This window comes from Molossus molossus, unplaced genomic scaffold, assembly GCF_014108415.1.
Source record: "Molossus molossus isolate mMolMol1 unplaced genomic scaffold, mMolMol1.p scaffold_m16_p_6, whole genome shotgun sequence".
NCBI classification, from domain to species: Eukaryota; Metazoa; Chordata; class Mammalia; order Chiroptera; family Molossidae; genus Molossus; species Molossus molossus.
This window is the reverse complement of record NW_023425399.1, coordinates 87,697,127-87,715,486: the sequence shown is the minus strand read 5'-3', so window position 1 is coordinate 87,715,486 and position 18,360 is coordinate 87,697,127. Positions and strand designations below refer to the sequence as shown.

The window sequence follows — 18,360 nt, the reverse complement described above, 5'->3', positions numbered from 1 at the left end:
GCCTTTTCAACTTATATTTTCAATTTATGATGGGCTTATCCAGAGGTGAGTAACCCACAGTAAGGGCAGGAGCACCTGTGCAGTAGATGTTAAAGGGGCTCGGAGGCCCAGCCTGAAATCCTGGCCGTCACATCTAAATTATACATTTGAGGGTAAAGGTGCTATCCTTTAAAGGACAAGAGTGAAGCAAGGAGGCGCACAGAGAATACAGCTCTACCTTTCCAGAGTGGTGTGGAAGGGTCAGCCAAGGATGATGTGAGAGATCAGAACAGGAGGGGATTAGGGAATGAAGGTGCTAAAATAATTACTGACTGAATAATTACACACTCTGGGACTTGCTTCAAAAGAATGGGAAACCTCCCTCCCTCCTGCTGCACCTGTGGGTGTTCATTATCTCCGTCTATTTCTGTGGGTAGGAAATCTCTATAATAAAAAAGTTCAGAGACAGAATGTAGAAGCAGAGGGACAAGGGCTGTCTCCCATAGGAGAATGTGCTACTGTGAAGAATGGGGAGGTAGTACAGCATGCCGGCGGGAAGGTCCTACCTTCCTCCTGAGCCTCCCTACTTAACTACAGACAGGGAACACACAAAGAGGAGGCCTCAGCCCTCAAGGCCCCCAATGGGAAAAAAGTCACTAAGTGAAACAAGGAAATGACCCAAAGAGCTGGAATCAGCTACCTGATTAGTGAAATGTAAATCATAGTTGCTGTTGGGACACAAGCAAGAAGGAGTCACCAATTGTTCGTCAAAACAATAAATACACCTGAAATCCGAGTGCACCACGACCTGCCAGTTAACCTGAGGACCGTCCCTGCTCCTGGCACGCGGTTCTTAAGACTCCAGGAAGCTGTCCATGTCCATTGGTTATGCATACATGCATATAAGTTCTGTGGTTTATCTCTTCCCACCCCCCCCCCAACCCCTCTTCTGAGGGATGTCAGACTGTGCCCTACTTCCATGTTTCTGGGTCTACCGTATTCCTCAGACTGTTATGTTCATTATATTCCTTCTGTATATAAGTGAGAACTTATATGCATGTATGCATAACCAATGGACATGAACAACAAAGCCGGAGACGGGGCGGAGGGGGGAAATGGGGAGGAGGGTGTCAATGGGGTAAAAAAGGAGAAACATCTGTAACAACAACAAAAATAATAATAAAAAATAAAAATAAAATAATAATTTACACAGATTCAATAGTAGAGTAGGTAAAGCCAAGAAGCAAACCATTGATTTGGAATCTAAGGAAGCAAAAAACACCCAATCAGAACAGCAAAAAGAAAAAAGAATCCAAAAAAATGAGGATAGTGTAAGAAGCCTCTGGGACAACGTCAAGCGTGCCAACATTCACATCTTGGGGGTGCCAGAAGGAGAAGAGTGAGAACAAGAAATGGAGAACCTATTTGAAACAATAATGGCAGAAAACTTTCCTAACTTAGTGAGGGAAACAGACATACAAGTCCAGGAAGCACAGAGTCCCAAACAAGATGAACCCCAAGAGGCCCACACCAAGACACATCATCATCAAAATGCAAAAAGTTCAAGACTAAGAGAGAATCTTAAAAGCAGCAAGAGAAAAGCAGATAATTACCTACAAGGGAGTTCCCATAAGACTGTCAGCTGATTTCTCAAAAGAAACTTTGTAGGCCAGAAGGGAGTGACAAGAAATATTCAGAGTGATGAAAAGCAAGAACCTACACCCAAGATGACTCTATCCTGCAAAGCTGTGATTTAGAATTGATGGCCATATAAAGAGTTTCCCAGAAAAGAAAAAGTTAAAGGAGTTCATCACCACCAAGCCATTATTATATGAAGTGATGAAGGGTCTTTTTGAAGAAAAAGATAAAATATATGAACAAACAAAATGGCAATGAATACATATCTATCGACAATGGAAACAAAATGAACAGGCAGAACAGAAACATTCTCATAGATACAGAGAACATTTTGTTGGTTGCCAGATGGGAGGGGGTTGGGGGAATGGGTGAAAAAGGTGAAGGGATTAAGAAGAACAAATTGGTTGCTAGACTGACAAACCTCAAAGAGAAGGTGGTTGCGGGGTGGGAAGAAATAAACCAAAGGACTTATATGCATAACCAATGGACACAGACAACAGTGTGGGAAAAGGCAGGAGGGGGGCGGGAGTGGGGAGGAGGGGGTCAATGGGGGAAAATGAGGAACATCTGTAATAACATTCAACAATAAAGATAAAAAAGAAAACAAAAAAATAAAATAAAGAAATTTAAAAACTAAAAAAAAAAAAGACTCCAGGAAGCCCCTCACACAAGGTCTCCTGTAAAAAGGACAGTCCTACCTTGTGCGGGGAGGGGTGGGGCGGGGCTCCCGCCTTGCAGCAAAGGGCTGGGAACCACCACAGGGCCACATCGAGCTTGATTTCAGATTTAACCAGACTGTTCCATCATTTGGAACTCAAAGGCACGATGTGATCCTCGTCTTCATGTCCAGTTTACAGGCCGCCTTGTACTCAACACTCAAATTTTAGTTTGCTAATTCTTCAAGTCCCCCAAGAACTAGCCTTCAGTGGCTTATTCTAAAATGGAAAAAGGGGGGGTTCGAAAATAAAAGCTGCTTGTGAGCCATCTCAGCGGATTGGAACGCAGCCTTGGGGGGACGCGGGGGGACAGGGGCTGCCCCGCAGCCTTAGCCTCGGTGTGTACGCGGCGCACTGACCGCCCACGCGCCGCTCTGAAGAGCATTCGAACAGCCACGCCCACTGGACATTCCTGCATTTTGCAACCCCGGTTCCATCTGGAGCTTTAAAGTCCGCAGTCTCAATGGAAGAATTTTAAGCCCTGTTCGCCGAGGATGGGGACAGGTGAAAAAGGTCTAGGTTAGTCCTGTACCACGGAAAAGTCTAAGGATTAAGAGTAGCAAGAAGTCTTGGGGCTGCAGGTGGGACCTCAGGGGGCCGTGTCCACGAAGCGGACGAGTGGACATGTCCCTCCAGATCTTTCCCTTCAAAATGCGCCCCAAGTGAGGTTAACGTCGCACCCATCTGGAGCAGAGAGCTCATGAGGAACCGCGTGCGCCCCAGGCCGCCCCGCCAACCCCGCACCCCCGCTGGCCTCACCTGCCAGGCGGCCGAATTCGCGCGCCCGCAGCTCGCGCAGGCTGCGCGGGCCGTAGCCATAGGCTAGTGGCTGCTCGCTGGAGCCCCGGAAACGCTCGAAGGCCAGCAGCTCGACCTCCCGCTGCGCCATCCCGCCGGCCATGACCCAGGCCTGCTCACCGCGCTGTCCGCGCCGGCAGAGTCCGGGGCAAGGCTCCCCACGAGGACTCCGCCCCGGCACTCCCGGGCCGCACCTCCGGGCCCGGCACTGGCACCCGGTCCCGCGGCCGAAGGGCGGCGCATCTGGGAACGGGCCGGGCTCGCCTGGGCCGCGCTGACTCACGGAGTTTCACTTCTTTCCTGCCTTTTTCCCATCTGGAGGCCGCAGGAGAGAATGCCCGTTTTTGTTCTCTTCGAACAGCTTCCCAGTGGAGCCCCCGGAGATGCCCAGGGACACTTGGTATGCTAAGTTCTCCTTTATCTATGGTCCCACGGGGAAGCGGGTGGAAGAAGCAACAAATTGCATTTTCCTGCTTGGGCTCCTCTGGCAATCCTCCCGCCTGCCTCTCCCCGGCCCGAGCTCCTCAGGGGTCCTGGGACCACCACTCTCCTTGACGAGACCCTAGTGTGCGGGGCAGGGCGTTTGCAAGGACACTTCGCAGGTGGCGCTCCCCAGAGGAGCGCGTGCTCAGCATTTCTGAGAATGCGGCTGAGCAAGGAAAGGGTAGAGGAGAGAAAAGATTGGAGATTTGCGAGGTCGGTTGGTCAAGTTTCGGCGGCTGTGCACAGTCCGAACCCGGTAGTTAGGAGGCGACCGGGACAGGAGGGCCTGTTCTGCCCTGCCCTCACGCCTACATCCGGAATGCCTGGGGACTCTGTCCCCGCACACCAATGCGTCAAGTATGAAGGGGCAGGCCAAACCCACGTTCGGGAAGCGTTGGGGCGAACTCTGGGGTGGGCGGACAGATGCACGAAATGGGGCCCAGGTATGAAGTAGGGGCCCCTCAGGTGCTATCCTAGGTTTGGGTCCCATCTCGGAGGGTGGAGTGAAAGGAGACCAGGTACTGGGGGTCCTGGAGAGGTGCACAGTGTGGAACCAGGTGGGGGAAGTGGGCCAACGTGCTGACGTTCCCTAAGGGATTCAGATGTGGGCCAGGTGGGGACCCAGGAGTGGACCATTGGCTTTCGAAGCATACCACGGTGGGAAGAAGTGGGAAGGACGCCCGTGTCAAAACGCCCGTGTCAAAATCTCAGCGCGAAAGCTGCAGCCTGGCCCTCGGTGGCCCAGTGCGAAGTTCCGCACGCGCGGTGGAATAAATGATGTGAGGATGCGTGCAGCCGACTCCCGAGGCGGTCCTCTGCCTGTATGAAGAATGTCCGGAGGGTTCTGCCATCGTGAGAGCCTTGGAGGGTTGTGCACAGCCCTCCCGCTTCTAGCCTAGCACCCCACCCCTCGTACAAGGTCTCAAAAAGGGTGCTTTGGGGGCTATAGTACTGGAGCTGGTACCTGGGCATCCCCGTGCCTCTGCAGGCTCTGCCACAGACCATTCCTGCTTCTCTGGTCACTGCCTAATCCCCAGGCCTTTCCCAACCCCTCCTGGATACCTCCTGACCCCCTCCCACCCCTCCTGGATACCTTCTGACCATACTTCCAGCAGGAACCTTGGGCTCTGATGCCACCTTGGCCCTATCCACTTCACTTACTCCTGTAAAGTGACTTCGGCAGCAGTAACAATAACAAGCTAGTGTTATAGAGCCGTCCCTGTGTACCAGGCACTGCACTGGACACGTGTACACTTTTACCTGTACTAACGATTTAGCGATTAAATAAGCAGATATATGAGGTGGTTCAGAAGCTGAGGCAGAGACAGACAGAATAACTTGCTCAATGGCACACAGAAGAAAATGGACACACTAGTACCTGGGAAGTCAGTCTACAGAGCCCAACCAGATGTGTTTCAGCAACCTCTCTGGTGTCACTGTGGTTCTCAGGGCCTTAGTGTCCCCATCTCTAAATTGGGAGTGTCAGGGATAGCTCCCACCAGGAACATTACTGTGTGTGTGCTCCTAACCCCTCATTTTAATGGCCTAATTTCCAGTGAGGCTCTTCTAGGCCAGGCTTTTCCAGTATTCCATGAATTACCTGGAACTCTACTAAAATGTAGATTCTGATATTTTTTTCTTGTTAATCCTTACTCGAGGATTTTTCCATTGATTTTTAGAGAGAAACGTCGATGCAAGAGAGACACATGGATAGGCTACCCACCCCCCCCATGACCCGACCAGGGCCCAAACCTAAAACCTAGGTACGTGTCCAACTGGAATCGAACCCAAGACCCTTTGGTCCCCAGGTCAAGCCAGATTCTGTTTAAGTGTGACGTGGGCCCTGAGGTTCTGTGTTTCTAACTAGCCTGGGTGATGCAGACTCTAGGGTCCATGAACTGCTCCTGGTGAGGGCCTAGATTATTTGCCTGGGAATATAAGGAGTACCTCTCCTGGAGGTGTTCTGTGACCAAGTGACAAATCTCAAATCCACAGAGGTGCTACTTTAGGACAAGCTTGCCTAGTGAACAATCTGAAAGAGCCAAGTCAGAATTTTTTTTTAATTGTGGTAAAAATAATTGCCCTGGCCGGTTTGGCTCAGCAGTTAGAGCGTCGGCCTGTAGTCCAGAGAGGCCCGGGTTCACTTCCCTCTAAGGGCACGTACCTCGATTGCAGTTTGTCCCTGGCCCCAGTTGGGGTCGTGTGGGTGGCAACCACTGGACCTCTCTCACATCAATGTTTCTCTCTCTCTCTTCCTCCCTCTCTCCCTCCCGCTCTATCTGAAGATGAATGCAAAAATATCCTCGGCTGAGGGTAAAAAAAAATTGTGGTAAAATATACATATCATAAAATTTAATATCTTAGCCATTTTTAAGTGCACAGAGTTCAGTAGTGTTAGGTACATTCACATCGTTGTAAAGCCAATCTCCAGAACTTGCAAAACTGAAATCCTATACCTATTAACAACTCTTCATTTTTCCCTCCCCTGGTCTCTGGCAACCACCATTCTATTTTCTGTCCCTATAAATGTGGCTACTCTGGGTACCTCTTATAAGTGAAACATGCTATATTTATCTTTTTGTAACTGCCTTATTTCACTTAGCATAATGCCTTCTTGGTTTATCCATGCTGTGGCATATGACAGGATTTTTCCTTTTCAAGGCTGAATAATATTCCATTTTATGTATATACCACATTTTATTGATCCATTCATCCACTGATGAATGTTGGGAGATTACTTCTGCCTCTTGGTCATTGTGAATAATGTCGGCATGATATAGGTGTACAAATATCTGTCCGTTCTTTTGGATATATATCTAGAAATGAGATTGCTGGATTATATAGTAATTGTTTTTAATTTTTGTGGAACTGCTGTACTGTTTTCTATAGCTGCATCATTTTACATTCCCAAGAAAAGTGTACAATACCAAATTCTCCAAATTCTCTCCAACTTTTACTGGTTTTGGTTGATAGTACCTATCCCACTGGATGTGAGGTGGCATCTCACTGTACTTTTGATTTTCATTTCCCTAATGATTAGTGGTGTTGAGCATCTTTTCCTGTGCTTATAGGCCATTGAACATCTTTGGAGAAATGTCTGTTCAAGTTCTTTGCACATTTTTTCAGCTGACTTTTTTAAAAAATTGTTAAATTGTATGAGTTCTTTATGTATTCTGTATAGTAACCTCTCATCAGATGTATAGATTTTCAATATTCTCCCATTCTATAGGTTGCCTTTCTGCTTTTATTCTTTGATGACAGTACAAAACTTTTGAAGGTCATTAAAAATCACTGAACTACCATTCAGTCAAGAAATAGCTTTAAGTCTTCTGCTCTGCCTAGAGTACTGTATGCTCAGAAGGATGTGAAGATGTTGTGCCAACAGCCATACAGGAAAATGGACTACTGAACATCCAGCCACAAGGCCATGTGGGCTGAGTGTCCTACCACTGCTTCACGACGCAGGTAAGTAATGCAGCAGGAAGGAAGGGAGCTCCTTCCAACCAGGGAGTCCTGGAAGGTACCCCAAAGGAGAAATCCTTTGACCTGGGCCAAAGCAGTGAGCCTGTGAAAAAGGGGAGAGTAGTGGATGTAGGGGGGGACCAGGAGACTCTGCCTCTAATGGGCACCAAAATTCTCTGGCCTCTCCTGCCAGAAAGCCTGTCAGAAATCAGATTGCTCGCTCTCACCCTGCCTAAAGTGGAACCTCCAGGACCCATTGATCAATGTCTTACTTGTGTTCATCACCCAATGAGCTCCAGGGTCCTGTGCTAAAGGACTGCCACTGGCTAGTCTCACCTGGTCTAGCTGCTGGGCCTGGGACTCAAAGGAGCCTCAGCTGGTCCATGCTGAGATCCCAGGCAACCAGCTTCTGCACCCACAGTTTACAGCTTTGTAGGGAAACAGCTCTTCATCTCCTACTTACATCCCTGTCCTACCTGAGAACCATGAAAACTATATGCTTAGTTCAGCCAGTGTAGCTCAATTGGTTGTTGTTCCATGCACCAGGAGGTCCCTGGTTTGATTCCCCAGTCAGAGCACATGCCCAATTGTGTGGGCTCAATCCCCAATGGGGGATGTGCAGGAGGCACCCAATCAATGTTTCTATCTGTCTTCTCTCTGAAATAAATAAAAACTTATTTACAAAAAAAAAAGAAAAAAGAAAACCTATGTGCCTAGGGGCCAGATTGGGCAGACAAGAGACAGCCCCGATTTTCTATTTCACATCCCTCACCCTTGGTGAGGCTTTGCCCCTGGTCCAGCTCACTATCCTGGTTCCGTAGTCAGGATGATGTGTCCCCTAGCAATGGGCTCCATTTGAGAATCTCGCTACACATAAAGACATTCATTCATGTATTCTTTCATTCATTCACTCCCTTGCTGAAAGTTCAGTAAGTGCCTCTGAGCTAGGCTGTGGTGGTCCAGGAAGAAGGTGGGGGAGCTTTGGGGGCAGGGTTTGAAAGGCTTTAAGTCAGGCTAAGGGACTGGAATTTTATTCTGAAGATTTTAAAGCCAGGAGCTGATTTGGGTAGAACCATCTAATGGCCATGACCAGGTTGGATGGAGTCCAGAGAAGTGAAGGTGTGGAAACCAGCTACAACTGCTGGTAACTGTCCGGCCTTGAATCACTGAAGATGAAAACAAGCTTTGTCAGGGGCATTCAGTGTTCACTGGCAGCTGCTCCCTGCTAGGAACACGGTAGGTGCTGGGAAGACAACGGTCCTCAAGGCAGCCTCTGGGCCTGAAAAGCACCCAGGACACAAAGGAGATGAGCCCACAGTCAGATCACCCCTCCACATTGCAGAGTGCTGGAGAAGGGGCCTCTCAGCAAAGGTTGAAGCTGAGGGCGTGAGAGCCTTTCCCACCTGGGACTCCAGAGGGTCCTGGAATGAGAAGGTGGGAGAGGGAGTGAGGGTAGCACTCACATACAAAAGCCTGGAGGTACAAAAGGCTCAGAAAATTCCAGAAGCAGGACCTTTACTGCAGCTGGAGCACAGGCCGTGGTTGTGCAGGAATGAGTGGGGACAGGGAGTGAGGGGAGAGTCCAACTGCAGTGCAGGAAGATAGTGGGGGTCCACCAGGGCTGCTGCGTCAGCACTGCATCTGACACCCGAGGAGGGGAATGGGCGTGGGGAAGCTGCAGCAGCCCTGTCCACCAGACACTGGGCAGGAGTTCTGGTGAGGAGTGATGAGGGCCTGGCCAGAGGCCCAGATGGTGCAGAAGTGATGAAATTCAGGGACAAAGGGGACGGGGGGAGGACTGCCTCAGGGAGACTTGGAGCTATCAGATTGGGTGACTGGGTGGATACGGGGAGGTGGGGGCTTAGGCATAGGGAGACAGTGTGAAGCTCAGTGCAGGATGTCTAAGTGGAGATTCGGGCTCAGGGCTTAGGAAGGAGTGTCGGGATTGGAGACACAATTTATGGAAGGGATCATCCCAGGAGCTCTGGAATGTTCAGGGAGAAGGCAGAGCCCTTGGGATAGTAACATTTAAGAGGCACCTGCTTTCTGGCTGGTGTGGCTCAGTGTACTGAGTGTCCTTCCATGGACTGAGAGGGCCTGGTTCGATTCCCAGGCAGGGTATATGCCCAGGTTGCAGTCTTGATCCCCAATATTTCTCTCTTTCCCTTCCTCTCTAAAAAAAGATCAATAAAGACATTATTAGCCTGGCCAGTGTGGCTCAGTGGTTGAGCGTTGACCCATGCACCAAGAGGTCGCTGGTTCTACTCCCAGTCAGGGCACATGCCCAGGTTGTGGACCAAATCCCTGTGGGGGGCATGCAGGAGGCAGCCAATCGATGTTCTCTCTCATTGATGTTTCTCTCTCCCTCTCCCTCTCCCTCTAAAATCAATAAAGAAAAAAATTTTTTTAATCTTTAAAAAAAACACTGAGGAAAAAAAAAGTAGCATCTGCCTCCATGCCACTGATTGATGAGAAGGTAGAGGTGGGACAAGACCCAGAGGAAGGTGCCTTGGCAGTACCTAAGGCTGAAGGGCTAATCAGATTATTGAATTTGCTGAGTAGGTGATATGCAGTTAGCTCGGTGGGGATGGGAGCTCCATTAATGGCTAAGTCTTAAATGGGAGGAATGGTAGAGGTTTTTCCACTGGCTTAAAATCCCAGGCCTCGTGATCATGGAGTTAATGGGGGCTGCAATTATGATGAAGTAATTGGGATAGGGGGTGTTCAGAGGAAACTGAATTTGGATTGGATAATGAAATTAATTTAGTACTTCCTGCTAGTGAAATGCATACCTCCCTAACAATGAGAATCTGCTGATCTAAATACTCTGGTACCTAAGAAAACAGAAGACCTGCTCGGCAGGAAGTAAGGAGAGAGACAAGCAATAGAGCAGGTTTCTCTCCAAAGCCTACATAAAATATCTGGTAGCAACAACTTGAAAGCAGTGGAAAGAAAGATCAGAAACCCCAAGAAACTCCCTCCCCTACAGTGACAAGAGACCTTTTCTGTGAATAGAAGCTAAAAGGGCATCTCGGAATCACAAGCTTGGGAACAAGGCTCCATTATATCTAAACCCATAATGTTCAAAACAACAAAACCCCACCAGTACAAGGCAGACCACAAGAGAGGTGGGTGGACCCAGAACAGGGATCTTTCTGAGGCAGTTTTGCCGGGGGATCGACTTCTCCCAGTGTTCATTCAGGGGAAGGTCCACAGGGTCTGGACACCCCCTTCTTGGTCCCTTCTGTTTTGACTCCTTCCTCCTGCTCTTTGTCCCGTACCCCTTTATGCCACCAAGATCCGGAAATTACTCTATTTACTGACTGGTGGATTACACTGGAGAATGCTTCCTCCGCCAGCCAGCCGTCTATGTTGTCAAATTTATCCTTGAATTCACCAAATATTTGACAATGCACTGTGCTAGATGCTGTGGAGAACAAGAAAGCAAATCTGATGCCCAGATGTTGAGGCTGTAGCAGGCCTGATAGTGAGTGGGCTTTCGTGGGTTGCCCATCTGACTTTGCTTTGGAAAAACACCCTATGTAGAGCAGCCATGTGGTCCTAATGGGACCCACCCTGACTCCAACTCCAGAAGAGGCATCTCCTGGCTCTGGCTACACCAGATGGGCACTCAATGTGTGGTTTTCTCCTGCTCACTGTGGGTATTCAGGATGTTCAGGTCAGAGTAAAGCTAGGGACTTTAACGTTTAACAGTTTGTCCTCTTTGATATGAACAAGTTGGTCTGTCGCCTCAGGGGCTGCTTTCATCCGAAAGAAGGCAGCTTAGAAGAAAGCTGACACAGTGGGAGGGCAGAGCTGAGAGGATTAGAGAAAGGGAAACTACTTATCAAATTACACCTGAACTCTGTCCTACCACTGGATTTTTTTCAGTTATGTGAACCAATAATTCCCATATCATTTTTGTTGTTGTTAATCCTCACTCGAGGATATTTTTCCATTGATTTTTAGATACAGTGGAAGGGAGGAAGGGAGGGAGAGAGCACTGATGTGAGAGACACACTGATTGGTTACCTCCCGCATAACCCCAACTGGGGCTGGGGATCAAACCTGCAACCCAGGTACATGCCCTTCACGGGAAATTGAACCTGAGACTCTTCAGTCCACGTGCCAATGTTCTAACAGTTGAGCCAAAATGGCCAGGGTTCCCTAAATCATTTTGAGACAAACTCTTATCACAAAAAGCATCTAATCGACATAACTTAAGACATACATAAACAAAAGATAGGAATGACAAATGCCATAAAACAAAATGAGAATGAAATACTATGGAATTCAGAGAAAGGAAAGAATATTTGAAAAGGGGATTAACAAAGGCCCTATGCAGAAGCAACATGGGCTGAGCTTTAATTGTAATAGTAAAAATGACCAATTTGGGTATCTTATATATAGCCAGGCCCTGGGCTAGTATTTCTCATGCATTGGCTCATTTAATTCTCAAAACAACCCTACAAGGTGGTTATTTCTTACAAAATTAGACTAACATTTATTCTTTCTTCCAGAATAAAGCACTTTAATTCTCAGTTGAGCACATGACCACCTGCAATTAAAATTTCATTTCCCAGCTTCTCTTGAGATATGGCCACAGAGATTAAGCATTGCTGTTTAGACTTCCAAGAGGTTTCCTTAAAGTTAGGGGCAAGCTTTTCCTTATGCCTTCCTCCTTTCTGCTGGCTAGAATACACAGATCATGGCAGGAGGCCAGCAGCCATTCTGGATAGTGGGGAAGCCACACACTGTCAGCAGACAGCAAAGAAAAGAGCCTGAGTCCCCTGGTCACACTGAGAAGTTCCCCTGAACATCCTAGACTGCCTACCTGATTCCTATTGATAGAGAAAACATCTATCTTGTACACACCAGAAAGAATATTATGTATTCTAATCTGACTGAACCACTAATATTATCTCCATTTACAGAGATGAGGGGTAAAACTTACCCTCAGTTATAGCCAGTGTGAGCCAGGATTCAAACGCATTTCTGATTCCTTAAGTCCAGGTTCCAACCCTACCCGGACTGCTTTGAGAAATACATTGATTTGCACAAAAGTGGGCAGAAAGCCTTGCATTCTTCTTACAGACAACACAAGATTCTCTATGATGGTCAGGATTTTTAATTTAAAAGAGAGAGATTCTGTCCTTTTACTTCATTCCAGAATTTGCAGTCTCCCTCTAATTCCCAATCTCCCTTTGGAATCAATAACCAACACTGCTTCCCCTGAGGCTATTGGGAAGCTGGTGATTTGGTCTCTTGCTGTCCAAGGTAAACATATACTTAGAACAACAGCCCAATAACCTCTCCTACTTCTAGGAAAGTTTTATAAGTTAGAAGACAGGGACTTCTGACATACAACTGTTTAGGCTGGTGCACAGCATCAATCTGAACTTTGTGCTGTGACCCAAGCCGTGAAATGAGCTATCAGGGGCAATGGGGGAAGGGCAGATTAGAGACTCTGAAACATTCCTCAGCTCCTCTGGAGCAAAGTTCCAGAACTGCTTTTTTGCTTTAGGTATTACAAATTACTCAATATGGTTCAAAGGGTGTTCTTTCAGTGGATTACAATCTTTGTGCGTAAAATTACAATGTACGTGTATAAATTACAATGCAGACAGCCCGAGCGTGCAGCTAGTCCTCTGAATGCTTACTGAACTGAATGACCCAGGTGATTATTGAGGACGGTGCTGCAGGACAACTTGGGAAAACTGTCCATCTACAAACACGGCTAAGAAAACAATCATCATGAAGTCAGCCGCTCCAGGACGAGGCCTGCTTTCAGGGAAACTTTGGGGGTTGAGTTTTATGCTTGAAAAGGCTCGAAAAGACTAAGCTCACTGAATCTGCTCTGGAATCCAGCATGCATGGGATCTGAACAAATCCCTGTGCGCCAGTGGGGTTAAAGACTCAGCTCCTTCAGTTAATAAGCAAGGAAGTAGTAGTTCCGAGCGTTCTGGCTTCTAAGGTTGGGAAGCTCAGATGTTCACTGCCTTGGTGCATGCATGCACACGCCCCTGAGAAACAAGGTTATACAGACCCAGTCATCTAGAACTGCATGTATGGATAGCCACTAGCCTCATGCGGCTACTAAACACTTGAAATGTGACTAGTCAGAACTGAGATGGGCTCTCAATGTAAGATGCACCTTATACTGTATAATATGTAATCAATAATCTTTTATATTTATATGTTGAAATGATACTATTTTGGATATATGAGTTAAAACAAATGTGGAATTAAAATAAATTTTCCCTGATTTTTTTTGTTTACTTTTATTATGGGGTGTCTAGAAATTTTTAAATTACATCCATAGCTCAAATTATATTTGTATTGTACTAAGAAATACGAGACAGCCCAGCCAGAATGACTCGGTTGATTGAGCATCATCCTGTGCACTGAAAGGTTGCTGATTCAATTCCCAGTCAGGGCACATGCCTGGGTTACAGGTTCAATCCCTGGTTGGGGCACATACTGAAGGCAACGGATCAATCTTTCTCTCTCACGTCAGTGGTTCCCCACCCTCTGCCCCTGTCTCTCTAAGCATGTCCTCGGGTGAGGACTAAAAAAAATAAAATTAAAATTAAAAAGAAATATTAGCCCTGGCCGGTTTGGCTCAGCGGTTAGAGCGTCGGCCTGCGGTCCGGAGAGACCCGGGTTCGGTTCCCGCTAAGGGCATGTACCTCGGTTGCAGTTTGTCCCCGGCCCTGGTTGGTCGTGCGGGTGGCAGCCACTCGATGTGTCCCTTTCACATCGATGTTTCCCTCTCTCTCTCTTCCTCTCTCTCCCTCCCACTCTGTCTGTACAAAAAATGGAAAAATGTCCTCGGATGAGGATTAAAAAAAAAAAAAAAAAAAAAAAAGAAATATTAGCCCTAGCTAGTTTCAGTGGTTAGAGCATTGGCCTGCAGACCCAAGAGTCATGGGTTTGATTCCCGCCAAGGGCACATACCTTGGTTGCAGTTTGTCCTCAGCCCTGGTCGGGTCATGTGACAGGCAGCCAGTCAATGTGTCTCTCTCACATTGATGTTTCTCTCTCTCCCTCCCTATATCCCTCCCTGCCTCCCACTCTACCTGAATATAAATGGAAACATATCCTTAGGTGAGGATTAAAAAAAAAAAATACTAGCCCTGGCCAGTTTGGCTAAGTGGTCAGAGTGTTGACCTGGGGCTCTGGCTGGTTTTGCTCAGCGGTTAGAGCATTGGCCCATGGACCAGAAAGTCCCGGGTTTGGTTCCCACTAAGGGTACATATCTCGGTTGCAGTTTGTCCCCAGCCCCAGTTGGGGTTGTGTGGGTGGCAGCCACTCGATGTGTCTCTCTCATGTCGATGTTTCCCTTTCTCTTCCTCTCTCTCTCCCTCCATCTCTGTCTGAAGATAGATGCAAAAATGTCCTTGGGTGAGGATAAAAATAAATAAATAAAGGAGCTTGTTGGCCAGGGGACCAAAGAATCTCAAGTTCAATTCCCGGTCAAGGGCACATACCTGGGTTGCGGGTTCAATTCCCAGCCCCTGTTGTTGGGAGGCAACCATCTGATGTGTCTCTCTCACATCAATGTTTCTCTCTCTTTCACTCTCTCTTTCTCCCCCCCACTCTATCTAAAAAAAAAAAAATCAATGAAAAAATATTTTTGAGCGAGGATTAATAATAATAATAAAATACTAGATAGTGTTTGTCTAGAAACCTCCATTTAGACAAAATATAGCTCTTCTGGAAGCAAGACATCATGTCAGATAATGGCATAAACTCCTCACCTACAATCTTTCAGCCTATTTATTGTGTACAGTATTCATTTAATGCCAATTTGCCAGATGACTCCATGTGCCAAGAGGGTCAGGGCACACCTCCAATCTCATACCAGTAGTATCTCTCACACCCCCTCTTAACATCTCTCAACCCAACTCCCAATTCTTATGCCCACCGCCCAAACCTTAGCTGGCATACCAACATTCTGCTTCTAGCACCCTCTTCCCTCTGCTCCTATCACTCACACTCCCTGGGAGACATCCTTTACTCTCATAACTCATTTGTGACTTCATTTAAAATCATATGATTCAGAACTCACTTTTCAGCTCCTACATCTATCAGATTAAATGTTCAGATATTCTGCTTTAAGTCAAACCCAAAAAGAATAATCTACATACTTTTAAAAGAATGAAAGAAATGGCCGACTGCAGTTCAAAATCCCACCCTGGCTGGTTTGACTCAGAGGTTAGAGTGTCAGTCTGTGGAGCAAAGGGTTGTGGGTTCGATTTCTGGTCAAGGGCATGTATCTAGGTTGCAGGTTCAATCCCTAGCCCTAGTAAGGGTCATGAAGGAGGCAACCAATCGATGTCTCTAACATCAATGTTTCTCTCTCTCTCCCTCCCTCCCTTCCACTCTATCTAAAAATCAATGGAAAAATATCCTTGCGTGAGGATTAACAAAAAAAAAACAAAAAACACAAACTCCTGTCCAGCTGGTGTGGCTCAGTGGTTGAGCATCGACCCATGCACCAAGAGGTCGCTGGTTTGATTCCTGGTCAGGGCACATGCCCAGGTTGTGGGCGTGATCCCCAGTGGAGGGAATGCAGGAGGCAGCCAATCAATGTTCTCTCTCATCGATGTTTCCATCTCTCTTCTCCCTCTCACTTCTTCTCTCTCTAAAACCAATAAAGGAAAAAATAAATTAAAACAAAACAAAACAAAAAAACTCCCAACCACCTGCCAAATTCCTAGAATGGTTGGTGTGTACTGGGAAGAAGAGTCAAGGAAGGGGTCAAAGCCACACTTTGTGTGGTCAGTTTATTTACAAAAACTGTTTAAATAAAAATTGAGTAATCTGGCTTTTATCTCTCTTTATTTTCTATCTCCTCCCTCTGAAGAGGTAATAAATAATGAAATGTTCCAAAGAAGGGCACATGAAAAGAGCAGGCCCGAATAACACACAATCAGGCAAGTTCGGTCATGAAGAAAGAAGAGGTTCTTACCTGGAACATACAGATACAGGTCTGAATCCCTGAAAGCATAGGCAAGGTTCTGAGGGTGTCTGATATAGAACAATTTTGAATAAAGAGTCTGAAACTTTCATCAGATTTCAAAGGGTCTCTGACCCAAATTAATACTACTATAGGACTTACAAATGAAACGCAATGAAATTATGAAGTAAAGACAGATTATCTATTTACATGATAAATAAGACACCACTGATTATATGCTTGTAATTATTAAGTCCATTACAAGGCACCTCTGTTAACTTTGTGTATCTTCACAGTATGATCTTCGCCACAACTTGCAAAATGTAACCACTCAGTGCCTTCTGCCTCCTTCTGTTCAGTTTTCCCATTGCAATTCCTCCAGCATAATTTTTTGATAGCAAGTGTATGGCTTTGGCTAAAACACAAATAGAAAAAGCATTAAATGAACATATGGTATAACTATAAAATACTTTACTGGGTGCTTACCTACATGTTAATTTAATTAGTATACTCTTACTATTTTTTTTTTTTTTATCCTCACCCGAGGACATTTTTTTTAAATATTTTGTTCAGATAGAGTGGGAGGGAGAGAGAGAGAGAAACATCGACGTGAAAGGGACACATTTGAGTGGTTGCCACCCACACAACCCAACCAGGGCCGGGGACAAACTGCAACCGAGGTACATGCCCTTAGCGGGAACCGAACCCGGGTCTTTCGGGACCGCAGGCTGATGCTCTAACCGCTGAGCCAAACCGGCCAGGGCTAATTAGTATACTCTTACTATTAATGTTAACATAAATGAAAATCAAAACCTAAAATCCACAATGTACAGGTTTTAAAATACTATTACTAATATTTCAACAATTTTATCCTAACCTTTAAAACATCTTTTACTTAAAACTGTCAATATCTAATTTACTGACCAAGGATCCCACCAAAAAGAGCAAGAAATAAACAATGAATTTCCATCAAATTTTGTTTGACCAGTGGAATTCATGACATGGCTATTAAAATCAGCCTTTCAGATAACTACTAAATGTGTTTCTTTAAGAATTCCAACTCACCCTGGCCGGTTTGGCTCAGCGGTTAGAGCATCCGCCTGCGGTCCGGAGAGACCCGGGTTCGGTTCCTGCTAAGGTCATGTACCTTGGTTGCAGTTTGTCCCCGGCCCTGGTTGGTCGTGCGGGTGGCAGCCACTCGATGTGTCCCTTTCACATCGATGTTTCCCTCTCTCTCTGTTCCTCTCTCTCCCTCCCACTCTGTACAAAAAATGGAAAAATGTCCTCGGGTGAGGATAAAAAAAAAAAAGAATTCCAACTCTGCAACATATTCTAGATGTTTTGACATACCTATGACATGGATGGACTCTTACTCACATTTTTACTGCCGGGTAAGGAAAGACAGTGAAAGATTTAATAAACTGTCCAGTGAAGAACCTTGGTCTCCAATGTGATCTTCAACTGCATGACCTTGAGCAAGATGCTCATATTAAGGTCTATCTCCACCCCCAAAGCAGACCTACAATGCTCCCATAGATTATTAAAATCGCTATGAAAACACAATATCTTTTGCAAATTTAACCTGCAAACCAAAAAAGAATAAAGTGAAAGACTTGGATTTTAAGGCAGTAAACACTGAAAATAATGCCACAGCATACAAGTTAGACTTTCAAATGCGAGTTCCTCTCAAGTTTAAAAGTAGGACCAAAGTTTAACCTTGAAGTATGAAACACATTTGAAAATCAGTACACCAGAATCTATGCAACAAATGACTGTGAGCCCTTGCGAATGGCCCCTCTGGAGATTACACACATTTCCACAGTGCTGCTGTGCCTCAATGCTTCCCAAAATTCTTCTATAGGAAATGCCTCCACAGAATCATATTATGCAGGCTACGACTTGAGTACTATCAATGACAGCTCATCTTTGTGTGAGGATAAATTTGATTACTGAAAACAGTTAAGTCATTTGGAGATGAGCTTTTTAAAAAGCCATCAAGCCCTAGCCGGTTTGGCTCAGTGGTTGGAGCGTCCGCCCGCAGACCAGAGAGTCCAGGGTTCAGTTCCCGCTAAGGGCATGTACCTTGGTTGCAGTTGGTCCCCTGCCCAGGTTGGGGTTGTGTGGGTGGCAACCACTTGATGTGTCTTTCTCATATCAACATTTCTCTCTCTCTTCTTCCCTTTCTCCCTCCCACTCTATCTGAAGATAAATGCAAAAATGTCCTCGGGTGAGGATTTAAAAAAAAAAGCCATCAAAACGAGTAAAACTATAAAAGGTACTGTAATTAGTCTTCTTGCATCTAGTAAGCTAGTTCTGAATGCA

General features: G+C 46.2%; 2 protein-coding genes and 1 long non-coding RNA gene across 3 annotated transcripts in view; 1 reads left to right on the top strand and 2 right to left on the bottom strand.

Moving 5' to 3' along the window:
• MOCOS (molybdenum cofactor sulfurase) overlaps positions 1–3,234 on the bottom strand; it is a 54,251-nt gene extending 51,017 nt beyond the window's left edge. The window contains exon 1 of the mRNA XM_036245963.1: positions 3,093–3,234. Coding sequence (XP_036101856.1) covers positions 3,093–3,234 — 142 coding nt within the window. The remainder of the gene's footprint in view (positions 1–3,092) is intronic.
• A 248-nt stretch (positions 3,235–3,482) lies between these two features.
• On the top strand, positions 3,483–12,826 carry LOC118619147. Its single transcript, XR_004957145.1, has 3 exons — positions 3,483–3,531; positions 6,957–7,079; positions 12,700–12,826. It is a non-coding gene; the product is annotated as an uncharacterized LOC118619147 (long non-coding RNA).
• Positions 12,827–16,218: 3,392 nt separating this feature from the next.
• The window catches only part of ELP2 (elongator acetyltransferase complex subunit 2), a 50,981-nt gene continuing 48,839 nt past the window's right edge, over positions 16,219–18,360 (bottom strand). Inside the window, exon 22 of the mRNA XM_036245016.1 lies at positions 16,219–16,453. Within this exon, the coding sequence (XP_036100909.1) occupies positions 16,297–16,453 (157 nt within the window). The 3' untranslated portion in view covers positions 16,219–16,296. The remainder of the gene's footprint in view (positions 16,454–18,360) is intronic.